This window comes from Cydia fagiglandana, chromosome 24, assembly GCF_963556715.1.
Source record: "Cydia fagiglandana chromosome 24, ilCydFagi1.1, whole genome shotgun sequence".
NCBI classification, from domain to species: Eukaryota; Metazoa; Arthropoda; class Insecta; order Lepidoptera; family Tortricidae; genus Cydia; species Cydia fagiglandana.
The window spans coordinates 5,059,891-5,084,630 of NC_085955.1; the positions used below are offsets into that span (position 1 = coordinate 5,059,891).

The 24,740-nt window shown below is 39.2% G+C and overlaps 1 protein-coding gene across 2 annotated transcripts in view; it reads right to left on the reverse strand.

Moving 5' to 3' along the window:
- LOC134676164 (unextended protein) overlaps positions 1 to 24,740 on the reverse strand; it is a 304,119-nt gene that overhangs the window by 34,821 nt on the left and 244,558 nt on the right. The window contains exons 2-7 of one of the 2 annotated variants that reach the window (XM_063534449.1): positions 19,871 to 20,054; positions 18,412 to 18,771; positions 16,746 to 17,294; positions 13,721 to 13,837; positions 10,438 to 10,609; positions 9,505 to 9,696 (exon numbers count right to left, since the gene is read on the reverse strand). The exons of the other annotated variant lie outside the window; for it this stretch is intronic. Of the exons in view, the coding sequence (XP_063390519.1) occupies positions 9,505 to 9,696; positions 10,438 to 10,609; positions 13,721 to 13,837; positions 16,746 to 17,294; positions 18,412 to 18,771; positions 19,871 to 20,054 (1,574 nt within the window). The remainder of the gene's footprint in view (positions 1 to 9,504; positions 9,697 to 10,437; positions 10,610 to 13,720; positions 13,838 to 16,745; positions 17,295 to 18,411; positions 18,772 to 19,870; positions 20,055 to 24,740) is intronic. 2 annotated transcript variants of the gene reach the window in all.

Consider the following 24,740-nt stretch of genomic DNA (forward strand, 5'->3'; position numbering starts at 1 on the left):
CTAAAATCGATATTCAAACGAAAGTTGAACACCTATACTGCCTATGTTCGAATAGGGAATATTAGGCAAAGCTCTGCGTAGATGGCACCTTTGTGGCACATATAGTAAACAAACCACATTGACACATCACACGTCACGTCAATCACATGGCCTACCGCGAAACAAGAAAATCAAAATTTCAGTATCTAATCTCTCTATGACTCTTGCATATTCGAGCGATAAAGAGGCAGATAACTAAATTTAGATTTTCGCATTTCCCGGTAGGCCCTTGTTAACAAACCGCCTTGAGGCATCAATGTCATATTTTATTGTCTGTGAAAACTTGTCAATAAACAGTTTAAGGCACAGTATGTTTATCAACTCACATGAACATGATTCATGCAACTGTAGTTGCGAGCTGTCACCCTTATTTAGTCTATGAATTTACTATAGTCCGTTTTTTTTAGCATTAGAAAGAACTTCGCAGAAGTAAGCTTGTGGTTCCAAATCCGGCACTTTTAGCGGTAATAATTTGAAGTAAATTATATGTATTGACCATGCTACATTAGATAATTTAATAATTATTAACAATTAAAGAGCCTGACAAAAACTGCATGCTTGCTTCTGTGGAGTTCTTTCTAATGCTAAAAAAAACGAACTATAGAGTCGGTGTGCTGCACTCTGGCGGCAGAACATTGCAGTGATATCCCCTATTGGCCTAATACCTAGTTTTATAAATCTGTCTAATAACATGTTTAATATGATAATCAGGGATATGACTAATAAACTCCAGCCGCGGCCTCGCGGTCAAATGCGGACGGTTTTAGCACAAACAAATTATGAAATGAGTTAGTTATTTTAGCTTTCTCGACCTACTTGCGGCGAGATATACCTATATTGAAGATATTTGTTCAAAATTAGCCATAAGGTCGATGTGGCTAATTCCGTCATAGGGACTATTCCGTCCACGAGCGTATATTTCTTTGATTTCCAACTGTAGGAAAAGAAACCATTTGCTTTTGATTGCTGAAACTAAAAGCAATATGCTTTGTCAACGAAATTATCAATGTTTTAGTACAGGGTGTTTGGTACATCGTTTGCCAAATTAAAACGGCAGATAGGTTGAGTCATTTGCTATCTTCTATGTCTAGAAAAAAAAATTGGTTATGGTTTTTTTTACTACTGCGCAAGTAAAAGTGGCATAGACCTGAAAATAAACGTGCACAAAATTAAAAATTTCTAGGCCTGAGAAGATAGCAAATGAGTCAACCTATCTACCGTTCTAATTTGGCAAACGATGTACCAAACACCCTGTATAAAAACGCCAGTGGACGGAATAGGCCCTATGACGGAATTAGCTTCACTGACCTTAACTTTAAAACTTTTTTTTTATGTCGAGCGTCTATTCAAATTAATAATACGTGAGCGACCCGTTTAAAAAGTCCAAGCTTAGGGCTTGGAAAAATTAGAGATGCTCTACCTAGGCTAAGCTGCAATAGCATAAAGTTATTGATTGTCTGCCGGTTTCGAACTTTAAGATACGTCAATTAATAGATCTAGAAACGATATGGATTAGATGTGTCAGTGTCAAAAGTGACGTTTTTTTTGACACTGACATATCTAATCCATACCTATCGTTTCTTGATCTATTAATGTATATAAAAGTTCGAATCGGGCCGTGTGTTTGGCACACCCTGAAGGCTTAAACGGGTTTTTGCATGTACCTTGATGACTATTAACACATTCAACACCAAGAACCCGACTGTCGGGTACACTGTTCGTAGCGACGAGCGTAACCCGTAGCACTTAGTGGTAATGAATGTGTTAATGAGTCATTAAATTCATGTTAATGAGATAGGAATGCTCAAAATATTTATATTACGACTCGGATAATGACTAACTAACCACAAGAATGAGAAAGTTATTCACTAATATTATTCATCATAAATATGACATTTTGTACCCAATCTTATTCAACTTTACTGACACACTAACTAACTATAGGTACCTAAGTACAATTATTAAAGTCCATCTTAACGTGACAACGTTTGAAAGTGCCAATGTGAACTCACATTATACCAAGGAGAAGGTTCCGAAGTGCCCATCAGGGATGTTGCTAATATCCGCATCCGCATCCGCCGAACATCCGCATTATTTTCAACATCCGCATCTGCATCCGCATCCGCATAAAATCGATGCGGAGCATCCGCATGATGCAGATGTCGAACAAGTAGGTAACATGAACGTAGCGGCGCCGGCGGCGTAAGTGCTAGGTAATGTCGTCTTTATATATAAGGACATCGTCTAGATCCCGAAAAGTCGGCCATGTTACTGATGTTTATTAAATAAAACGCACCTATATTCTTGCTCAAATACTAAACGTTTCGTTTTTTTTTAATACAAAATGCTAAAAATGTAATATTTGAGTCCATGGGGTAGTTAGTTAGTATTAGATATGAGCGCCGATAGCCATTTAGCCGGCGGCGGCGCGCCGGTCAAAATCGGTCGGCGGCGGCGGCGAATCGGCGGCGTGGCCTTGAAACACCTTTGATTAATGAAAAAAGAATAAGAACCAAAATATTACCGAAAATACATATTTTTGCTGTAAGAAAGTTATAAAATAAGTGGATTTTTCAATTTCAAGCAATAGTTATTGAATAAAGGTACGAAATTGTTTTATATAGTATATACGATATCGCGCAGCATTAGAGGCGGTCTTAATCTTGGCGAGGCCCTCGCCGGAAGATCTTTGCGTGGCCCTTATCTTTTGTGCTAAGTAAGAAGTAGCGGATTGACTGTATCAGGGAAACGTCTGGTCGACAGTCCAAAGAGCCGAAGTGAGGAAAATCAAGGTCCGTCATTAACTAATATCGACCCAATAAACCGATTTATGGCCAAGGCCGAGCTCCACCTAACACCGAAGACCTGATTCCGACACCTTCGACGCCGTTACAACTGAGCTTCTGAAAGCGGGAGGCAAACCTGCACTGAAGGAGCTCCAGAACACCTTTAACGCCGTTCTTTTCGATGGGAGAACTCCAGTGGTATGGAGGAGGAGTGCTGTCGTGCTGTTCTTCAAAAAGGGAAATAAGGCCCTATTGAAGAACTATCGACCCATTTAGCTCCTAAGCCACATCTACAAGCTGTTTTCGAGGGTCATCACGAACCGCCTAGCACGAAGACTCGACGAATTTCAGCCACCGGAGCAGGCCGGATTTCGAGGAGGATACGGCACCATAGACCACATCTTCACAGTGCGGCAGATTATACAGAAGACTGAGGAGTATAATCGGCCCCTGTGCTTAGCATTTGTGGACTATGAGAAAGCCTTTGACTCCATTGAAATCTTGGCTGTTCTGGATTCCCTGCAGCGATGCCAAGTCGACTGGCGATATATCCAAGTGTTGAGATGTCTGTACAACGCAGCTACCATGTCTGTCCAAGTCCAAAACCAGCAGACAAAGCCTATTCCCATGCATCGTGGTGTGAGACAAGGGGATGTGATTCCCCCAAATTGTTCACAAATGCATTGGAGAATATATTATGTTTAAAACGCTCGACTGGAAGGAACATGGTATCAACATTAATGGCGAGTACATCTCACACTTGCGATTTGCGGACGACATCGTCATCATGGCTGAGACGTTGCAGGATTTAGAGCATATGCTGACCTGTCTAGCTGATTCTTCTCAACGCTAATGTCTCCGGATGAATTTGGACAAAACAAAAGTTATGTTCAACGGACGTGTTGCTCCGGGACCTATTGCAGTACAAGGGGCTGTTCTCGAAGTTGTTCAGGAATACGTCTACCTCGGGCAAATACTGCAGCTAGGAAGGAACAACTTCGAGAAAGAGTCGAATAGAAGGATACAGCTGGGCTGGGCAGCATATGGGAAGCTTCGTCGAGTCTTCACGTCATCAATCCCACAGAGTCTGAAGACAAGTCTTCAATCAGTGCGTCACATACGGAGCCGAAACGTGGGCACTCATGGTAGGACTGGTCCATAAATTTAAAGTCGCTCAGCGAGCTATGGAAAGGGCTATGCTCGGAGTCTCTCTGAGGGATCGTATACGAAATGAAGTAATCCGTCAGAGAACTAAAGTCGTCGACATAGCCCACCGGATTAGCAAGCTGAAGTGGCAGTTGGCCGGTCATATTAGTCGTAGAACCGATAACCGTTGGGGTAGACGAGTTCTCGAGTGAACAGGCAAACGTAGCGTAGGACGCCCTCAGACTAGATGGAGCGATGACCTTCGCAAGGCGGCTGGCAAGAACTGGATTAGATTTGCCGCAAATCGTGCTCAATGGCTTGCAATAAGAGAGGCCTATGTCCAACAGTGGACGAGAGTAGGCTGATGATGATGATGATCGATATTTTTGAATTTTTTGGATCTAAAATACCTTTTGAATGTCTATAAGCTATTGAGACTAGCCCCGTGTAGATCTAAACTACATAAAATATATATCATCTGATTCTGAAAGTAGAAGTATCTACAAGGTCACGCCGATGCCACGCCGATAGCGCAACGTCGGCGGCGGCGGCGCGAAAATTTTGTCGGCGGCGGCGGCGCGCCGGCGCGGCGCTCATATCTAGTTAGTATTAGTAGTACTTACGTTTTTTAAGTACTAAATCTTGATGTGAGGCTTTAAATATCCGCATCCGCATCCGCGAATGTCAAAAAATCTGCATCCGCAACATCCCTGGTGCCCATATGAACAACACATGAAAACTTTATTAAATTATTAGATATTTACTTTGCCTAAGATCTCATTAATACTGGATAGCGGAGTCAGTTATGAAGTTGACCCAAAAAAATTTTATTAAGCTATGAGCTTCATCACATATGATCTTTGAGTAATTCTAAGCATTTCAAGCCTGGGAGGCAATAAGGGGAGGGGGGGTACAAAGATGGCCGCCACCCGCCATCATTCAAAAAAATCTGTTCTGGTCCTGGTGGCTACTAGGGCAAGTTTGGTATCATTTTCGTATAAACCGGAGACGTAGAATTCATTGCTGATATTTGTTTTTTTCAGCTTCATAGTAATTTTACAAGAAAAACGTAAAAAGATGAAAATTTAGGATGGAGGTATTTGCTTTGAGAGCTAATAACTTTTGTATAGTGGCCAAAAATATCATATAAAAAATACTATAATAAAGCGTAATTCATGCAGATTCTAAACATATACACGTTGAGTAATATCCTACTGCAAAAAGACGGTGAAAAAATTATTAAATGACCACAGCGCGGGTAGTTGGACTTTCGTTTATCTTGTGGACCGTCGTTTATCTTACATAATGATCGAGTAAGAGTATGTACGTAGGTATGATTACTTTGCTAGATTTTATGATGACGAATAAAATACTTTCATCCAGACATAATTCATCATACAGACATAATTTTATGCACTTTAATTTTAATGCACCTGCAACGATTTGAGTGGGGCCTAGTGTTATTTGACCGGTGTTTTCTGTAAGCTGGAGGTAAGCAAGTACTTCCCCAGTTGGGCTCTGCTCGGATAGATCTGGAATGACATCCGCTGTGCTGTGCCCTACCACACAAAGCGAGATGACATTCACAGTGCCCATACCTCTCTTTTGAACGTAGTTTAAGGATATACCCGGGTCCAAAATTGGGTCCGAGAAATAACTATTATAAATGAAATTATTCTAAAGGTGCCCACTGATTAACAGTCCGCCGGACGGTATCGGCCTGTCAGTTGTTCGGAACTGTCAAAATTGTTCCAACTGACAGGCCGATACCGTCCGGCGGACTGTTAATCAGTGGGCCCCTTAATAAAATAGCGCTCTTATTTTTGCTGATAATATTAAAACACTATTTATGAGAGAAATTGTACTACTTAGGAAGAGGCAAAATATTTATTTTCATGTTATAACTCACTTTAAGTAATTTTATAGGTACTTACTTGTTGTTTTTAACCGACTTCCAAATCTCAAAGAAGGAGGTTATCAATTCGGTTGTATGTTTTTTTTATTTTATTTTTTTATTTTTTTTATGTTTGTTACTCCATATCTCCGTCATTACTAGATCGATTTTGAAAATTCTTTTTTTGATTGAATGTATATGCATACAGATTGGTTCCGTTTTTGTCAAAACCCAGTTCTGATGATGGGATCCATGAGGAATCGAGGGAACTCCTCAAATCTTAAAGGCATACATATAGTGATTTTTGGGTTTTTATCAACAAATCAAGCATATACACCCAAAAAAGTGACATTTGATGCAGTGGAACTGCTGATTATGATCAGAACGGAACTCTTTAACGACGCATAGTTCACGGTTGGCGATTTGTCCTCTTCGTTATGTTTGTTAAGCAAGTTAAGTTTTTAAGCCACATTTTTGTCAAGCTCGAGTTCTGATGATGGGATCCATGAGGAATCAAGGGAACTCCTCAAATCTTAAAGGCATGCGTATAGAGATTTTTGTATTTACATCAGAAAATCAAGCATTTTCATTAAAAACTGTTGGATTTGATGAAGTGGAACTGCTGATGATGATCAGAACAGACCTCTTCAACGACGCATAGTTCACGGTTGGCGATTTGTCCTCGTCGTTATGTTTGTTAAGCAAGTTAAGTTTTTAAGCCACATTTTTGTCAAGCTCGAGTTTTGATGATGGGATCCATGAGGAATCAAGGGAACTCCTCAAATCTTAAAGGCATGCGTATAGAGATTTTTGTATTTACATTAGAAAATCAAGCATTTTCATTAAAAACTGTTGCATTTGATGAAGTGGAACTGCTGATGATGATCAGAACAGAACTCTTAAACGACGCATAGTTCACGTTTGGCGATTTTTCCTTTTCGTTATGTTCGTTAAGCAAGTTAAGTTTTTAAGCCACATTTTTGTCAAGCTCGAGTTCTGATGATGGGATCCATGAGGAATCGAGGGAACTCCTCAAATATTAAAGGCATACGTATAGTTTTTTTTTGTATTTTCATCATAAAATCAAGCATTTACATTAAAAACTGTCGCATTTGATGAAGTGGAACTGCTGACCAGAACAGAACTCTTCAATGACGCATGGTAGACGTTTGGTGATTACGAATTTCGATTTTGACTTGGACTGGGACCCGGACTCGGACTCATACCCGGATCCGGTTCGCGGACCCGGATCCGGTTTGGACCCGGACCTGGACTCGAACCCGGATTCGGACTCGGACTCGGACCAGGACTCGGACCCGGTCTCGGACCCGGACACGGACCCGGACTCGGACCCGGACTCGGACCCGGCTCGGACCCGGACTCGGACCTTGATCCAGAAAACCACTATGATACCTTAACTAAATAAACAACTATGATTACCTACCATAAAATTAATGTAGGTATAAAGTACGATGATGCCAATCTTACTAGCCCCTCCCGCTTAAACCCCCGTACACCGCACGGCATGCGCCATTAAGTGGGTTAGGTTAGGTTTGAACTGCGATCCTCACAGAACCGAACAAGGATTAGGTTAGGTTAGAAATGCTACTTGAAAAGTGGGTTTGATTAGGTTCGAACTGCGATCCGCACAGAACCGAACTGCTATCTGAGGAGTGGGTTAGGTTAGGCTAGAACTACGACCCTCATGGCTCCTCTTCACGATGGGCCAACGCCGGCCACTCCAAGGGACGCATTTATGCGTTAGAGGGAGCAAGTGATATTGCTATCTCATTCTACCGCATGGCTGCGTCCCTTGGAGTGGCCGGCGTTGGCCCATCCTGTAGAGGAGCCATTATACAGAAGCGAAATGCTAGCAGAAAAGTGGGTGGTTTTACCTCCTTTTCTACATAGTGTACCATCTACAGTAATCTTTCATCGGCCCCCATGGAAGTCGGTTTTTTTTTCTTAAAAATTATTAATAAATAACTTCAACCTGCACATAACATTCATTTGGATTTGATTTGGTTTGATTTTGTTTGATATTTTACATTTAATATTTGCTTCAGGTTGGTGTGGTGAAAAATTCTGTGTTTCACTCGGCGGCAAATTTTGTTTAACCCTCGTTCTTTGAAACCCTTACAACGCTCAAGATTCAATTTTTCGAACCACTCACTACGCTCGTGGTTCAATTTTGAAATCTTTCGCTTGATCGGGTATCAATATTAGCACGAGCGGTTAAACAACAACTTTGCCCCCTTGTAAAACAAATAACTATTATGCGGAGAGCTTACATTTAGAAATCATAACAGCTATGTATATTTGTCATACTAATATAGGTTATGCAAGTATGACTTGGTGACAAACCAACGAAGCCCCGCCACGCGGGGCTTCTATTTTCTGCTCTGAGGGATAAAAGGTAACTAACGAACCTAACCTAACCCAACCTGAAATTGCGGTTGTACATGATCTTATTTGTTAAGCGAGCCCTCCTCTTTAGACATGGGGATACCTGTGTGTATTTTTGTAACCTATACCAGAATTATGTCTGTGTACTGGAAACTGCGGACATTAAATATACAGAAAGCATTTTATTCGTCGTCATAAAATCTAGTAAAGTAAGCATAGTTACCTACGTAGATACTCGTACTCGACCATTTTGTAAGATAAACGCCGCCTAGCGAGAGTCCAACTACCCGCGCTGCGGTCATTTAATAATTTTTTCACCATCTTTTTGCAGTAGGATATTACTAAAGATGTATATGTTTAGAAGCTGCATGAATTGCGCTTTATTATAGTATTTTTTTTATGATACTTTTGGCCACTATACAAAAGTTATTAGCTCTCAAAGCAAAAACCTCCATCCCAAATTTTTATCTTTTTACGTTTTTCTTGCAAAATTACTATGAAACTGAAAAAAAACAAATATCAGCAATGAATTCCACGTCTTCGGTTTACACGAAAATGATACCAAACTTGCCCTAGTAGCCACCAAGACCAGAACAGATTTTTTTGAATGATGACGGGTGGCTGCCATCTTTGTACTCCGCCCTCCTCGACTAGACGCACGCTTCTTATCGCCTCCGAGGCTAGAAATGCTTAGAATTACTCAGAGATCATATGTGATGAAGCTCATAGCTTAATAAAAAAATTTTGGGTCATATATGGCAGCGATCCGTAACTCACTCCAGTATGGATCAGTATCAGATACGAAATTATTCTGTTCTTTTACACCAAAGATTTTGCCAGCTGGTTAGCGCTATGAAAAACATTCTTAAAACGTTTTTAAGTAAGAAAAGGGAAAATTTGACGCTTAACCTCTAGCCCATACGTCAAACCTTAGCAAGCAAAATGAAATTTTATTTCGTCAACACAAAGTTTAAATTAGAAATGAACAGGAGACCTTTTTATAGGTCTCTCGGCGGCTATAGTTCGTCTTTTTTAGCATTAGAAATAACTTGAAAGAAGGTAAGCGATCATGACATGGCTTTTAATTGAAAAACGCTTTTTAAAAATCAGTAACTATTACTTATATTTTTACAATGTGTTTTTCAATTAAAAGACACATCAAGATTGTTTAACTTATTTCTAATGCTAAAAAAACGAACTATAGAGGATAAAAGAGTTACTTTAGAAACTTACCCTCCTTAAACTGTTTCAACATGACATCAAGCGTGACATCCTCAAAGACGAAGTTGCAGGGGTTCTGGTAGTACTGGGCGAGGGTCCGCAGCGGCGTGTTGTCGTCAGGGTCCACGAAGGCCAGGTCCTTGATGAAGAGCACCGTCACGATGTTGCCGCGGTGGCCTTCGTATACCGGGATACGGGAGTAGCCTGCGAATGTGGACTTTATTTTGAGAGTGGTAAATTTCATTTTCTAGCAACATGTTTTTTGGTCTGACTTGACAATATTCGACATAGGCTAGTCCAGCCAGCCCAACTGAAGGAATCCTATACTCTGTATTTTTAGGTATTTAAATAAAAGTAAACAAAATCTACCCTCAAATGGCTCCTTAAGCCAGTTGAGGATTGATGAAAACATTACATGATCAAATAATGTAAGTTAAAGTCAGGTCGTTCAGTGACAGATCCAGGTGGTTTTGTTATTTGGTTGGTTAACCAATAAATATTATAACTACCCGAAAATGTAAAAATTGTTTATTTAATGTACTTTTATGTACCTAAAGATACAGAGTACAAGCAAAGCCATTTGATTCCTTTGCTAGTCATCAGCAGAAGTTGCTAAGCGGGTCAGGTGTTCAAAATGATCTTGTTAAGAGAATAAAGCGTGTCAAGATAATTTTAAACACCACGCTCACTTTGAAACTTCTGCTACTTACTGTACCATTAATGTAGATTTTATAATAAATACTGTACTTATCGTAGGGTGACAAGCAAAAGTCACTAAGTACTATCAACAAATTAAAGTAACAATGCACTTTATTACACTTGTAACACGGTTTATTGTCCAATAATTTCAATGGCGTTAGTTCACTAACTTTTGCTTGTCACCTGACGTTATACTCGTTACTATAAGTTTTAGTTTTTTTTTGCAATATTTTTTTTATAGCTTACCAGACTTGACAATCTCGGACATGGTCTCAAAGTCCAGCACACTGGTAATGGGCAGCATGAAGCAGTCATCCAACTTGGTCATCACATCCTGGACCTTCTTTTTCCGAAGGTCCAAGGCGCCAGATATGATGTTCACCTCCTCTTTGTCCAGGTCGTTCACGTGATTGGTCACCTGGAACAGTAGATACTTGTAGAATAAAGAACGGGAGCCACAATCAGCTGTAATAAAAAACTCCTACGCAAAAAGACTAATATAGCCTCGTGCCGCCCACCATACAAAATTATAGCCAAGGAAATTAGAATCTTGTTGTATTTTCAATTGGGTTCATTTTAATTTGTTCGATAATTTTACGAGACAAATGAAATGCTACCTACTTTCTTTTTAATTAAGGTTGACATTCCATCGAAACTGAGTGTACATCCTAATGTACATTGGGCGGCACGAGGTTAAAGAGACACAAGAATTTATTTATCAAAAATGTAAAACTAAAAAAAAAGAATGAGCAACAACAAAAAGATGGCGCTAGTGCAGAGTGAGGTAGACGGGTTAGGTAGGGCTGCACCGTCATTGAGACCGAGGAAATGTTGGATATACTAATATAGATGGTCAGGCAGATCTTGTCAGTAGAAAAACGCGGCAAATTTGAAAAATGAAGGCGCGACCCTTCGTGCCATCATCAAGTCTCATGGAAAATTTGAATTTCGCGAACCTATTATAACAAAAACGGACGAGTGCGAGTCGGACTCGCGCAGGGAGAGTTCCGTACCATTACGTAAAAAACGGCAAAAAATCACGTTTGTTGTATGGAAGCCCAACTTAAATATCTATTTTAATTATAGTATTTTTTGTTATAGTGGCAACAGAAATACATCATCTGTGAAAATTTCAACTGTCTAGTTATCACGGTCCATGAGATACACCTGGTGACAGAGAGACAGACAGACGGACAGTGGAGTCTTAGTAATAGGGTCCCGTTTTTACCCTTTGGGTACGAAACCCTAAAAATTCAGATTAAAAACTTGAAATTGAACTTAATTAAAAAGATTTATTTATTGAGCCAGGCGAACTACTTTCATTACAGGGCAATATTATTGTAATATTCAATAAGGTCTAGTTTCCCCTCTGGGTTGGAAGTTCAGATGGCAGTCGCCAAAAAAACTAGTGCCTACGTCAAATCATGGTCTTGTCAAGTGGACCCCAGGCTCCAATGAGCCGTGGCAAAATGCGGGGATAACGCGAGGAAAAAGAAGATTCAAATGTTGGGTAAAATTTATGTTGAATTAATTCCAATAGAGTTACCTTAAACAACTCGTTTAGCCTTTCCCTGTTGTAATGTGTGCCTATGTGTGTTATATCGACTATCGTAGGCTCAAAGGGCTTTGTAGTGGGTGCGCTACGCGTACACTCACACTCCCTTAGTTCAGCCCTATATAAGCTTTTACATTACGTTATTCAAGACATTATAGATCGATACTCCAAGCAAGTCGTTTCATTCAACGTCCCACCTCACATGGCGACCCTGCCAGTTAGGGTTGCCAGATGGTCGGGATTTGGCGGGATTCTCCCGATTTTTAGCATGTGTTCCCGATTCCCGACAAAGTGTAAACTGTCCCGAAAAACAGCTTCACGTTATAAAACAATAATTTCAAGTTCCGAACTGTCGTCTAGCGAGAGAGCTGACGTAGTGACAATAATGTAAAATATCGTTGTTTTTAATACAATTACTTCAAGTTGAATGTATATTTTTTCCCGACTTAAGTCCCAAAATCCCGAAAAATTTATACCGTAACATCGGGGTACTTTGTCCTAAAATCAAGATACTTTTTACTTTTCGTTTGAGCACTTCTATTTTAATCGCATTATGACACTTTTATAGTCATAGGTATTTAATTGTGGGTATAATCAACTCATGCACATACGTAAAACTTAATAAATCAACCTCTAAATATTTTTTAATTTTTCGCAAAGTTTGAGCCAAAGTTGCGCTTTCAAGCGGGTTTCTTTGGCCATCGATTTTTCATTGAGTACAACGTAACGGTTTGCAATAAAAGCGCAAAGAAAGCTGTTTAAATTTATTACACAATACACATGTATATCAACTAAGGACATAGTAGTAAGATTCATTTGTTTTTATTACACTAAAAAAGCAAACTAATCAACACAAAGTAATAAATCTATTAAAATGGTTTTTTTAATAAAAACTTTGCCAAAACAATCAGAAAAACCTTCTAAACTTATCGATCATAATCATTAGAAATAGTTAACGTGTATAACTATAATTATCATATGAAAAATTAGTTTTCCTATAGAATTATTTTACTAGGTAGGCACCTAGTTAACAGTCGACTGTAACTAATCAGTCTTAAAAATTGATAATCATTTTATACTTTATTTATTAGATATTAAACTTATGCGGCAGATGTTCTTTATCTTTGTTTTCATTAATTCCATTACAATCTAGAGAATCTGTCTTTGAAACCTGAGCCTGTGGTTCATCCAGTGCTCCAGCACAGGACGAACCACTGGCTGCTGCTCCTGGGATCGCGATTTATAACCTGCCTCGATAGTAAATTGTCTTCTTAGTTAGCAGATTGATCTCGTGCCGTTATGAGAGCTTCAGTAGATGAAGCGAGACTATATCTGCGTCGCTGTTCTCTCTGAAGGAAATGTTTTCCCATGGGTCAAAGAAACCCGAAAACGATAGCCAAAGAATACTTTGATTTTCAATAACATATACTTCTCACAATAATGTCTTAAATTCTATGATTTATATCACATTAGGATCCTAGATACATATCTGTTACGATTAATAACAATCAAACACTTAAACTTATTTGCTTTCTTTGTTTCGAGAAAAAGTTTGCACATTATAGAATCGCGTAGTTTATAGGTAACAACTTGTGACCGAAATTATGGACTGACCAATCAGCGTTGTTAACGTGAAATTGTTTCTACCCACCGCCCCATACGGTCATCTATCGATGAATAGCGCGAAATACATCGATAGGTCCTGACGTGCAGCGTGACGGGAAGTTCAATCTTTTTTTCGTTTTGGGACAAAGTAACCATGGGCTAAAGTACCCCGATGTTACGGTATTGTTTCCCGATAATAGCGCCTTTCGATCTGGCAACCCTACTGCCAGTGCCGCCAGTGCAGCGCAATATTTTTTTTTTTTTATTATGAATGGGCTTACTCATGGCCACAGACTAGCCGAGGCGTAGACGTGGCCTACGATGGAGCTCGCCCAGAAGGTGCCTCAAAGAAGGTTCCAATAGACTTACCTTAACCAACTCCTTTAGCCTTTCCCTGTTGTAATGTGTGCCTATCTCTTCGCCTAGGAAGTAGTCCAAGAGCTTACTCGTCGGCCACGCCAATGGGGCACAAATGCCCATCACGATCTGAAATAATAAATTTACTCTAAGTTAATTATAATTCTTTATACCGTAAAGCGGGGTGAGTAGGTTTCGCTTGGAGAGTTGCGTTATGAATGGGGAGAGGTATGAGAGGGGGGTGAGAAGGGATTTTAAGGCTACTGCTACAAAAATAATGTATTCCAATTTAAAATGGGGCTATAGTAATACGCATAATAAAAAAAAATCGATCCATAATCTTCCAAAATCACCTTTGTATGAAAAACCCTCTCACCCCAAATACGAGGCACTACGGGGTGAGGTGGGTTTTCCTCTTTATCGTCAAAGTTATGAAATGGAACTACCCAAAATAAAATACAAACGTCCGAACCACTTATTATATAGACCATTCAGTTTTCACATGTAAAAATAAAATTTTATCCAGGTTTGAAAGTCCAATTTCACCCAACTCACCCCATTTTACGGTACGAGTACTAACGAAAAAAATCACCGCTTTTACTTACTTAGTTGCGGAGTGTCCAAAAAATTATCGAAAAAGTTCAGGAAATTTTACAGGAAACAATGGAAACATATATTTTGCAAATGGAAAATGTCGATTCCTATACAAACATAAGTAAGAACTTTCCGAAATGTTTCCATGTGGAAATATCGCAAGTTTTGAAAGTTTCCGCCGGCAAATCAACTTCTATTCTATTTTAACCAAACCAAACCCATAATTATGACATGACATCATCATTTCAAGCAGTAAAAATGATTTTATTTAAGATAAACAACATCTCTTGAAATAGTACATTTCGATGCTAGTGCGGAAGGTATGTCATTACTTCACGAGTACCGAGATATCTTGCCACGAGCCGCAGGCGAGTGGCAAGACTCGGGACGAGTGAAGAATGACATTTCCGCACGTGTATCGAACGACGTTTTTTAATACAGTTGCGAAAAAATAAGAAAAACATTGTTTAGTGTAAACAAAAGTGGTAACAGTGACAGCTCGGTTAGACGTCGTCTTTAAGTATATTATATCTATGGGCGTTTGGCAGCTATTCCGTTCCATTCAGTCAACTTATTAAGAACGGAATTTTCAATATTGAATATTAAAAAATAAACGTGTTATAATGATGAAGAGGTAAGTAATTAAATATGAAATATGTAATATTTTTCGTATTCTTACATTAACGGTAGGTTTTTATGCTGATTACGATGTTTAAAGGAAACTAATATTAACACTCATCAATAAGTAGTCGTGAATTGGAACAAGTATAAATTTAAAAAAATTGGAAAAGTAAAAAGCACTAGTTCGAGATAACCAACTTTCCGCACGCTAAACAGCTACGTAAAGTAGCACTTTTTGAGCAACTGTATTAAAAAGGATACTTAAGAGATAAATATTTACAAGGCCGTACAAATCTTTACAGTCTTCACAAGGTTGCTTAACGATAAGAATGGTTAATCTGGTAATAAACTTAACTAAACAGTGTATAATGGTCGCTCTCAACGTGACAGGCGTGATAGTTACAGTTCCTGTCTCATTCAGTCGCAGAGTGTTAAAACGTGCCGTTTACTTTATCATCTGGATAATCTAATCCATCATACGTTAATGACGTCACAAAAGTGTAAGAGCCTTATAAAGTAATAAAATATAATCCCTACTTATCCCTACAAATGCCTACTCATATTAGAAAAGCGAAAGTAACTGTATGTCTGTTACCATTTTAAGCTTAAACTGTTGAACTGATTGCTATGAAATTATATACCAAATACTTTTAGCTGAGCTATAGTGGAAATACTAATTCTACGCAAGTCGTGGCATATCATGAATAATTGATAAATTAATATTTAAAACTTTCGGGTTTTTAACACATATTAACTCACATTGACACATCACTAGCAATGTACAAATTGCAGAACATTCCCAAAAAGCGGAAACGTTCTCGAGAATGTTCTCAGAACATTCCTGCAACATGGAAATTATTGTTTAAACAAGAGAATATACTTGAAATAAAGTTTAAATAGGCATAACTTTAAACTAAATGTTATTATGCATATATTATTGTCTATTACAGTTAGCTATTTTGTTGATGTGATAAATTTACCAATAAGTTGCTTAAATTCTCACTGTATATCAGAGAACATTTCGACTTACGACAATTTTTTCCAAAATTTTTTTTTGTTTCATTAGAATCTAGAGGCCTCTATCTCCCGCCATGCCAAATCTCAGCGCGCTCGGACCAACTTGAAAAAATTAACAAAAAAAAAATCGGCCATTTTGATTTTTTTAAATGCAGTTTGTTTTGTCTCAGGGCCCTCTATGACATTTGGTCGAGCACCCCCCACCTATAACGCACCGTTTAAAAGTTGCCATACAAAATAAAAGTGGCCAGTTTTCCCGCAATTGTAGCATTTTTCAAAAAAAAAAATTTTTCTTGGGTATCTAGGGACCCCGAGATTCCGTGACCAAAATATCAGCGCGCTAGGACAAAATTAAAAAAGTTAAAAAAAAAAGTCGGCCATATTGAAAAAAAATGGCGGCGTCAAAAACTGCCAGGGTCCCTCTATGACATTTGGTCGAGCACCCCCCACCTAAGTCTGACCGTTAGGCCGGGCCGTCATACATTTTTCTGACCGGAAGCGGACGACCAAAAGTCGGAATTTTCTGGGGGTAAGGACTACACCTAAACTATCGTGAATATTCATGGTATAAACTACGATAAATAAATAAATTCTCGTTCTCAAGAACATTCTCAGAAGTTACCGAGAATTTCTCATGTGGAAAGTTTCGCAACTTTGGAAAGTTCTCGTGCGTGCATTGCTACACATCACACATTGACTCACATGTGTCGAAACGTCGGTAAATAAAGGTAATAAAAGAAATTCGCGATAAACCCGTCTTTAAATGTCAGTTAATATAATAAATTAATAAAAATATAAAACTCACCTTCATAATCCAAATACTCTTAGCACCAACGAACAACCCATGCCTAGCGCACACAGCCTGCGGGGTAATCTCAGCTATAAACACAATAGCCAGCGTAGATCCTATAACAGCCACCAAACCAGACGTCAAGTCATCCAGAATCACAGTAAAAGTGCTGTTAACAGCGACGTTACTCAGCAAAATCGTACAGAGGAGATAGTTTCCATGCGCTCGGACAGGCATAATCGCTCTTGCGTATTTCCTTTCCTTCTCTGTTCCTGTATTCGCTATGATCTTTAGCTCAGTTCTATCTAAAGCCATTAGACCTAAGTTCAATCCAGAGAACAGTGAAGCTAGTAATAGTAGGATGATGATTAAGATGATAGAGGCCCAGAGAGGTAGCAATTTGTGATGGGTTCCAAGTATTTTCCAAGGATCGGTTCCTTGGTGCTTGAAGGGGCCTGAGGGGGAGTCTCTGACGCAGAAGTAGAATTTGTGGCCTTCGGGCGTGTCGGCGGGGTAAGGGGCTTTCAGGGATATGAAAGCGTTTTCTTCGGAGTCCACTTCTACCTGAAAATAAGGTTAGGATAAATTAAATGATATTAAAGTTACAGCAGGTAAAAGAACACTACTATAGATTAGATTAGGTATATTTAAGGTAATTGAATATAATTCGCGTTAGACCCGTCTATAATGTGAGTTAATATATATACATTTATTTCTTAAAGGAAAAGAGATTATTTTACACGAAAGGAAACAAAGGCTTTCACTAAAAGATCGTCAATTATTATTAGAACAGAGAGAAAATAAGAATATAAAAGCGGACCAGAGGGCCTACCGCGAAACACCAAAATCGAAATTTTGTTATTTGATTGCCAAATAGAAGCGTAAGTAAGAGGAAGTTATCCTGGCTAGCACCAATGAGTTTTTCGGAACTTATGTGCGGAATATCATTTGATATTTACCACTAGCTTCTCGGTGAAGGAAAACATCATGAAGAAACCTGCATACATCCGCGAAGAAATTCAAAGGTGTATGTTATTGTTAAGAGAAGAGATCCCTTAAACTTAAAGGGATAAGTTCGCCTTTGTACTAATGTTATTTTTCCTGTTTTGTTTTGATTTTTGTAAAGTATGGTGTTTTACTACTACTACTTAAGTTGTATGTGATGCTGATATGTGAAATAATAAAAATAATAAACGTTTAAACATTTTGACATCGTGCTGATAGATCGATCGCAGCGCCGGGCCGTGCTCATCGACGTCACCATCCCCCATGATGAAAATCTCGTGAAGGCCGAGAAGGACAAGTCCAGCAAGTACCTAGACTTTAGATAACCGCCATGTGGGATGTTGACTTGACGATCATTGTCCCTATAGTCGTGTCAGCGAACGGTCTCATAGCGAAGAGTCTCGTCTCGACCAACACCTAGAGAGACTCTCGCTGGGTGGTTGGATCAAGGGTCAGATGCAGAAGGCGGTAATTTTGGACACGGCGCGTATAGTACGTCGGTTCCTCACTCTGCGGCCCTGACCACCGGCAGCTTAGGCCCTGCCCCGCTGCCGGCGGCACCTTAGGTTAGGTTTTGTTTTTTATGTGCTTTTGTATTTTACTTTTATATTCATGTTATAAACAACCTAACTTAAGACGAAAAAAAATAAAGGAGAAAATAACAATAAATACATACCTTATATGTCTCGTCCAATAAATGCACGCACTCATCTCCATACGCCGACTTTGTATGTGTGAACGCAATTTCCATCCCTTTAACAAAATTCTCACCAAACAACCTCAATTGAAACTGAGTATTCCTCAACACACTAGGTATCATTTCATCCACAATCTTAGGTTCTTTATCAGACTCTTCAATTCTAAAACCTACTAGTTTGATATTGTTTATAACGTTTGCGTTTTTAGGGCCGAGGCTGGTGTCTGATGGGTTAACTGTAGAATTTCCAGTTTCCCGTTTGGGTCTTGAGAGGGTTTTGTTTTCTGTATCTTGGAATTCTCCCCATTCGGAATTGACTTCATTGCTGGGTTCAGATACCTGTAATAAAATGTTTTATTTGAAATATTTTTTATTCTGGACCGGTCTGGCCTAGTGGGTAGTGACCCTGCCTATGAAGCCGGTGGTCCCGGGTTCGAATCCTGGTAAGGGCATTTATTTGTATGATGATACAGATATTTGTTCCTGAGTCATGGTTGTTTTCTATGTATTTAAGTATTTATATATTATACCCACTTATATGTATAGTGTACCCACAACACAAGCTTTCTTGAGCTTACCGTGGGGCTTAGTCAATTTGTGTAAAAAATGTCCTATAATATTTATTTATTATTATTTATAGTCATATACGAATAAACCGAGACTATTACCCCGGATCTTATAAACCTAAGTTTCATATATTGCCCCTCTATCACCCGAATATACAAGAGCAATAGATGAAATAATGAACGAAATGGTTCGCAGTTATAGTCATGAACATGTAGCCTAATCGGCAGTTAAGCCCAGAGGGTCTACCGCTAACCACGTTCGACGTTTTGCCTCTCTGTCGCACTTGTAACATCGTACGTAAGTGTGACAGGTAAGCAACACGTCGAACGTGGTTCGCGGTAGACCCTCAGGTCTCAACTACAACGTCACTGACGTCACGGTTCCTGTTGACGTCCACGTCATTCCGCGAACCATTCACTTCACTCATCGTTTACTTCTCGTATACGTAGTAAAAGTTCGAACGCATTCTATTACTATTCTATAGGTATTACAATACAGTAAAAAGCTTAAGAAGGTTCTAAAAACGCGTCTAAAGGCCTGTGCACACCGGCTGCGTGTGCGTGACGTGCACGTGCGCGTGCGGAGTTGTAGTATACAGATCCTTATGAGAGATGGCACACCGCTTGCGTGACGTGTGCGTGTGCGGCTTCAGCATTTTAGCGCACGCACACGCGCACGTCACGCACACGCAAGCCGGTGTGGCTCGGCCTTAAAGCAGGATACGTAACGTAAAAAAACGTTGGTTAGATGTATATAAAACAAATTGACGCACACAATAGGCGTTAAGGTATTAATCGATCTACCGTTTCTAAATGTTCTGTATCCAACAAAAAATCTATAGATAGTCATTTTTATGAGTTTAGTAACATACCGTATTGACATCCACCAGCTTATTTGGCAGATAAGCCCAGGTCTCAACCACGACGTCACTGACGGCGTCACGGTTCCTGTTGACGTCGACGTCGTTCAGCAGACTGTTGACGTCATTGACGTCACTGACGTTGTTGTCGACGTCGGTGACATCGTCCAGGAGTTCCAGGTTTTCCAGCTGCTTGCTGAAACAAAGATAAGTGGTTTTAAATGCGTGACCGCGCTATCTTTGGTAATTTTATTCGAATTTAAATTGCCGTGAGTGAACATTAAGGTAATTTTACGGGTTTAACTCGCGTAAAGCTTGTCAAAAAAGAGTAGAAATTAAAAAGTGGCAACACTGTAGTGTCGTCCCTTTCAAACCAATTTATATAAGAAAACGGGACGACACTACAGTGTTACAGGGCCGAATAAATTAATAAATTTTGGGTTTCAGTCGACATCTTTAATAATAGTAAACTGCAATTTAAGAAAAAAATACTGAAATTGGCAATGGATAGTTAATAATAAGAGATCTACCTTCTTACTTTAATGCATGAGTGAACATAGGCATACTACATATACCTATATATAGTACCTATTGTACAATAGTCGTGTTAGTCGTTACTGTTTTTTACTGTGTCTCTTCCTCTCTTAGTAACCATCATTCTGTTTGATAAGCTTAGCGTCTATGTAGTGTTAGTAAATTAACAATTGTATTTAGTACCTTAAGAGTAGTTAAGTGTAGTATATTTCTGTTATATATGTTTTAGTGAGAGCTGTTAAGGAAATAAGTGAATGTCCTTAGTGTGTCTCTGTAAACTTATCTCCTGCTCACTTATTTCTGTTTGCTTTCCAAATAAATAAAATAAAATAAAATACAGTAGGTAACAAAAAGGGACTAAAATTAGTTCATCGGCTTGCGAACATTCTCTCATTTCTTTCCTCAGTTAAAAATATCATTCGCATTTTAAAATAAGAAATAGGTCATGAACGTTGTAGTACGGCCCCGACACTATCATTAGCAATGACATGAAATTTCATGACGCTCCAGCGTTTGGTCCATTCAGGTCATGACATTCCTAAATCTCCCCACACACTTATCAGTATTTCTATCAGTATTTTCATCATTACCTTTCACGGGGAATTTTAAGTTATTATTTTCCTAACCGTTCTTAGTTATGTTGTAGTGTACGTTTTGAAGAACACAAAACCAAGACATTATTCAATCATCGATTCAAATATTTTTAACCTGTCGTAATTATACTATGTACTGTGGCAACTCTATGCCCGATGAGCCAGAAAAATGCAGAAAAAGAAATAGTTAATTAAAATATTTATTTGATTCAACCTTTTCGTGCGTGCGTGCGCCATGACTGTGTGAAAGATTGGTAGTTAAAAAATGTATCCAAATATTTTTTTTTATTCTTACCACGAACCGGGAATCAAACTATTCTTAAAGTACAATCAGCATCATATAGTAGGCAGCATCCAAAGTACCTATTCAAATAGTTCGGTACGCCATCCATACATACCTATTATATGGTGTATAGTGTCCGACCGAAACATGTTTTTTTGCCGAAACCGAAACCGAATGTTCGGCTTTGGCTCTAGTTTCGGCCGAAACCGAAACCGAAACCGAAACTTTTGTAGACTTGTTAAAATCGTTGAAAAAATGTCATAAAACCCCTTTTATACTCATATTATGGGGCTGTCAACACCCAATATCCTTGAGACCTTTTCCAGCAGTTTTTTAAGACCAAGATAATTCTGCAAAGATTTTGATAACACACGCACACGCAGTGCAAGTGTTATTTTAAACGTCAAAACTTCTATGAAATTATGACGTATAAATAACATTTGCACTAGTTGCACTGCGTATGCTATCAAAATCATTGCAGAATTTTCTTGGTCTAACTCTATTCATTCACCAGTCAAGTTAACATGTAGACACAGGGTCAACCAAAAAACCAACCAAAAACGCGAGCGCGAAATTTTTTGTTGACAATTTCGCAAGGCCGGGTACCAATCTTCACCTGGGCCTAAAAGTCCGAAGTGCCCCAGTGAGGCGAACTTTCATGCGAAGTCAAAGCCGTGCTTCAGGATAAGTAGTTGAGCACAGACTCCAACCAATGTCCATTGTATTAAAAAACGAGACCGGAGGCCGAGCATGGCGCAGCGAGGCCAAAGGCTAAGCTGAAGTAGAGGACATGTGGAACACAAACCAATAGTAAATTGAGGTAAAATCACTCATTCACTCCGAAACAATTAGACAGTGTGTGCGTTATAGGTATTGACAGCCTCTTAAGACTGCGTCGACCGTCCAGTGGCGCCCTCATTAGTGGAATTGTGTTTTATAATAAATAAACCAGTTAATTTCTGTACCTATACATGAATCAGTATAATATGTAGGTATTAATATTGTTGTCCTACTTATTCCCCAACTTTTGGTCTTATTCCGAAGTACCATTTCGTAAGTTTCGGCCCGGCCGAAAGGTTCGGCCGTTTTTTGGCCGAAACCGAAACTACAGCCGAAACATGATTTTTTGGCCGAAACTGGCCGAAACCGAAACCGAAACCGAACCTTCGGTCGGACACTAATGGTGTACCGAACTATTTGAATACTTTGGATGCCACCTAATATACGACGCTGACTGTCTGTACCTACTGGATTCTTCTGTTATGTAAGAATGTATACGTATTTGGTTAAGAAAAAAGGTACCTGATATGTAGGGATTGCAATCCGGTCCGGCGGATCCGGTAATCCGGCCGGATCCGGCACATTTTTCAAGATACCGGATCCGGCAAAATTCCTCGGATCCGGTAAAGTGAATCAAAGCGCTAAAATATAAAATAACAGCTTAAAACACTGCTAAAATTTAAAAGTTGTCGCCAATATTCGAATTTTCTCGCTCGCAAACAGCAACACAACAACTTGTTTGTTAGTTGACGCCACGCCAGTCTTCTAGCCGACGAAATATGTGTAGTCGTAGCGTTGAGATTTCCGTGCACCGTAAATACTGGATTGGTTTATATTCAATTTATTGTGTTGTTTCATTGTAATTTAATGTACATGTTCTTTCGTTTTATTTTGTACAAACCATTATAGCCCACTTTAAGACACAGGTTTTTGGGGTATCCGAAATACTAATACTTGTACATAATTATATTAAGACGAAACGGGAGCTGAGGTAAAAGTCAATTTTGAGATTTCAAGCTGAATATACCCGTCGCTCTGACGGGGCGTAACCGCGGCGTGAGAGACTGTATTTGTATGTGTAATGCACGCACACAGACGCGTGCGGTGCGCCCGTACTCGCGCTGGCGCGCACCTCACATTGCAATTTGCATTGTCACTTTTTGTTACTGCTACTACTAAGTAGGGTAATTCGCCAGTAACTGGCCACTTTTAATAACTGGCCGCCCTAAGGTTAAGGTTGGTTATAAGGTTTCAATAACTTCAATAACTGGCCACCTTATACTAAAATTAATTCTATTTATAGGTGAATATAATTCATTTTTGGTTTGGGGTGGCCACTGACGAATTACCCTATTGCGATTGAACTTTTTTACTTACGTTTACGGAACTCGATATCAAATAGGGTAATTCGCCAGTAACTGGCCGCCCTAAACTAAAAATGAATTCTATTCACCTCTATACAGAATTCATTTTAGTAGGTATAAGGTTTCAATAACTGGCCACCTTATACTAAAATGAATTCTTTTTATAGGTGAATAGAATTCATTTTTGGTTTGGCGTGGCCAGTTACTAATAGTGGCCTGTTACTGGCGAATTACCCTATTTATGTACTTAGTGGTTAATACTAGTAGTAGTAGTAGTGGTAGTAGTAGTAGTAGAAGCGCTGGTGGCCTAGCGGTAAGAGCGTGCGACTTGCAATCTGGAGGTCGCGGGTTCAAACCCCGGCTCGTACCAATGAGTTTTTCGGAACTTATGTACGAAATATCATTTGATATTTACCAGTCGCTTTTCGTGGAAGGAAAACATCGTGAGGAAACCGGACTAATCCCAATAAGGCCTAGTTTACCCTCTGGGTTGGAAGGTCAGATGGCAGTCGCTTTCGTAAAACTAGTGCCTACGTCAAATCATGGGATTAGTTGTCAAGCGAACCCCAGGCTCCCATGAGCCGTGGCAAAATGCCGGGATAACGCGAGGAAGAAGAAGTGGTTAATACTAGTATCAAGTAAGTATTTTTTTTTTCAATAATGCTCAGAAACGAAGTATAGACATGACAAATATAAATATTAACGTCTTTGTAAGGCAGGATTGGACATTCTATAGAGTAAGAGTATGAAACAACCAATTCAGCTAGGACTAGGGAATGCAATCTAGATCTCGCAATTTCGAGATCTCGCTAAATCTCGCACGTATTTTCGAAATTTAACCTAGTTGACAGGAAATCTCGATATATGCAATCTCGGTCGAGATCTCGATTAATATTTTCGAGATCTCGAACAAGACTGAAAGTGAAATAGGTACTTTGTTTTAAGTAATATATGACCTTAGATTCATGTGGTTCAGGCAGTGCTATTATGTGTCCGGCTTTAGCTCTATTATTGTTACGCAGTTTCTAAGTAAAGGTAAATAGTGGTTTAACATCGATAGCATTTCATAGAAGTAAAGTAAAAATTAAAATTGATTTTATGTTAAATGTCAATTTAATTTGTTGTTGTTATTTTCAAAATATAACATGAGGTACCTTAAATAAGTAGTATGTCGGCGGCATATCGTAAAATCGTAATCCTAGGCGTATCATGAAACGCCACCATTTCCTGATCTAATATTAACCCAGGCATATCACGATCTTACTTATGAAAGAGACGGCAGATCCATAAGAGCAATGCAATCTTTGATATTCCTAGCTTCATAGCGG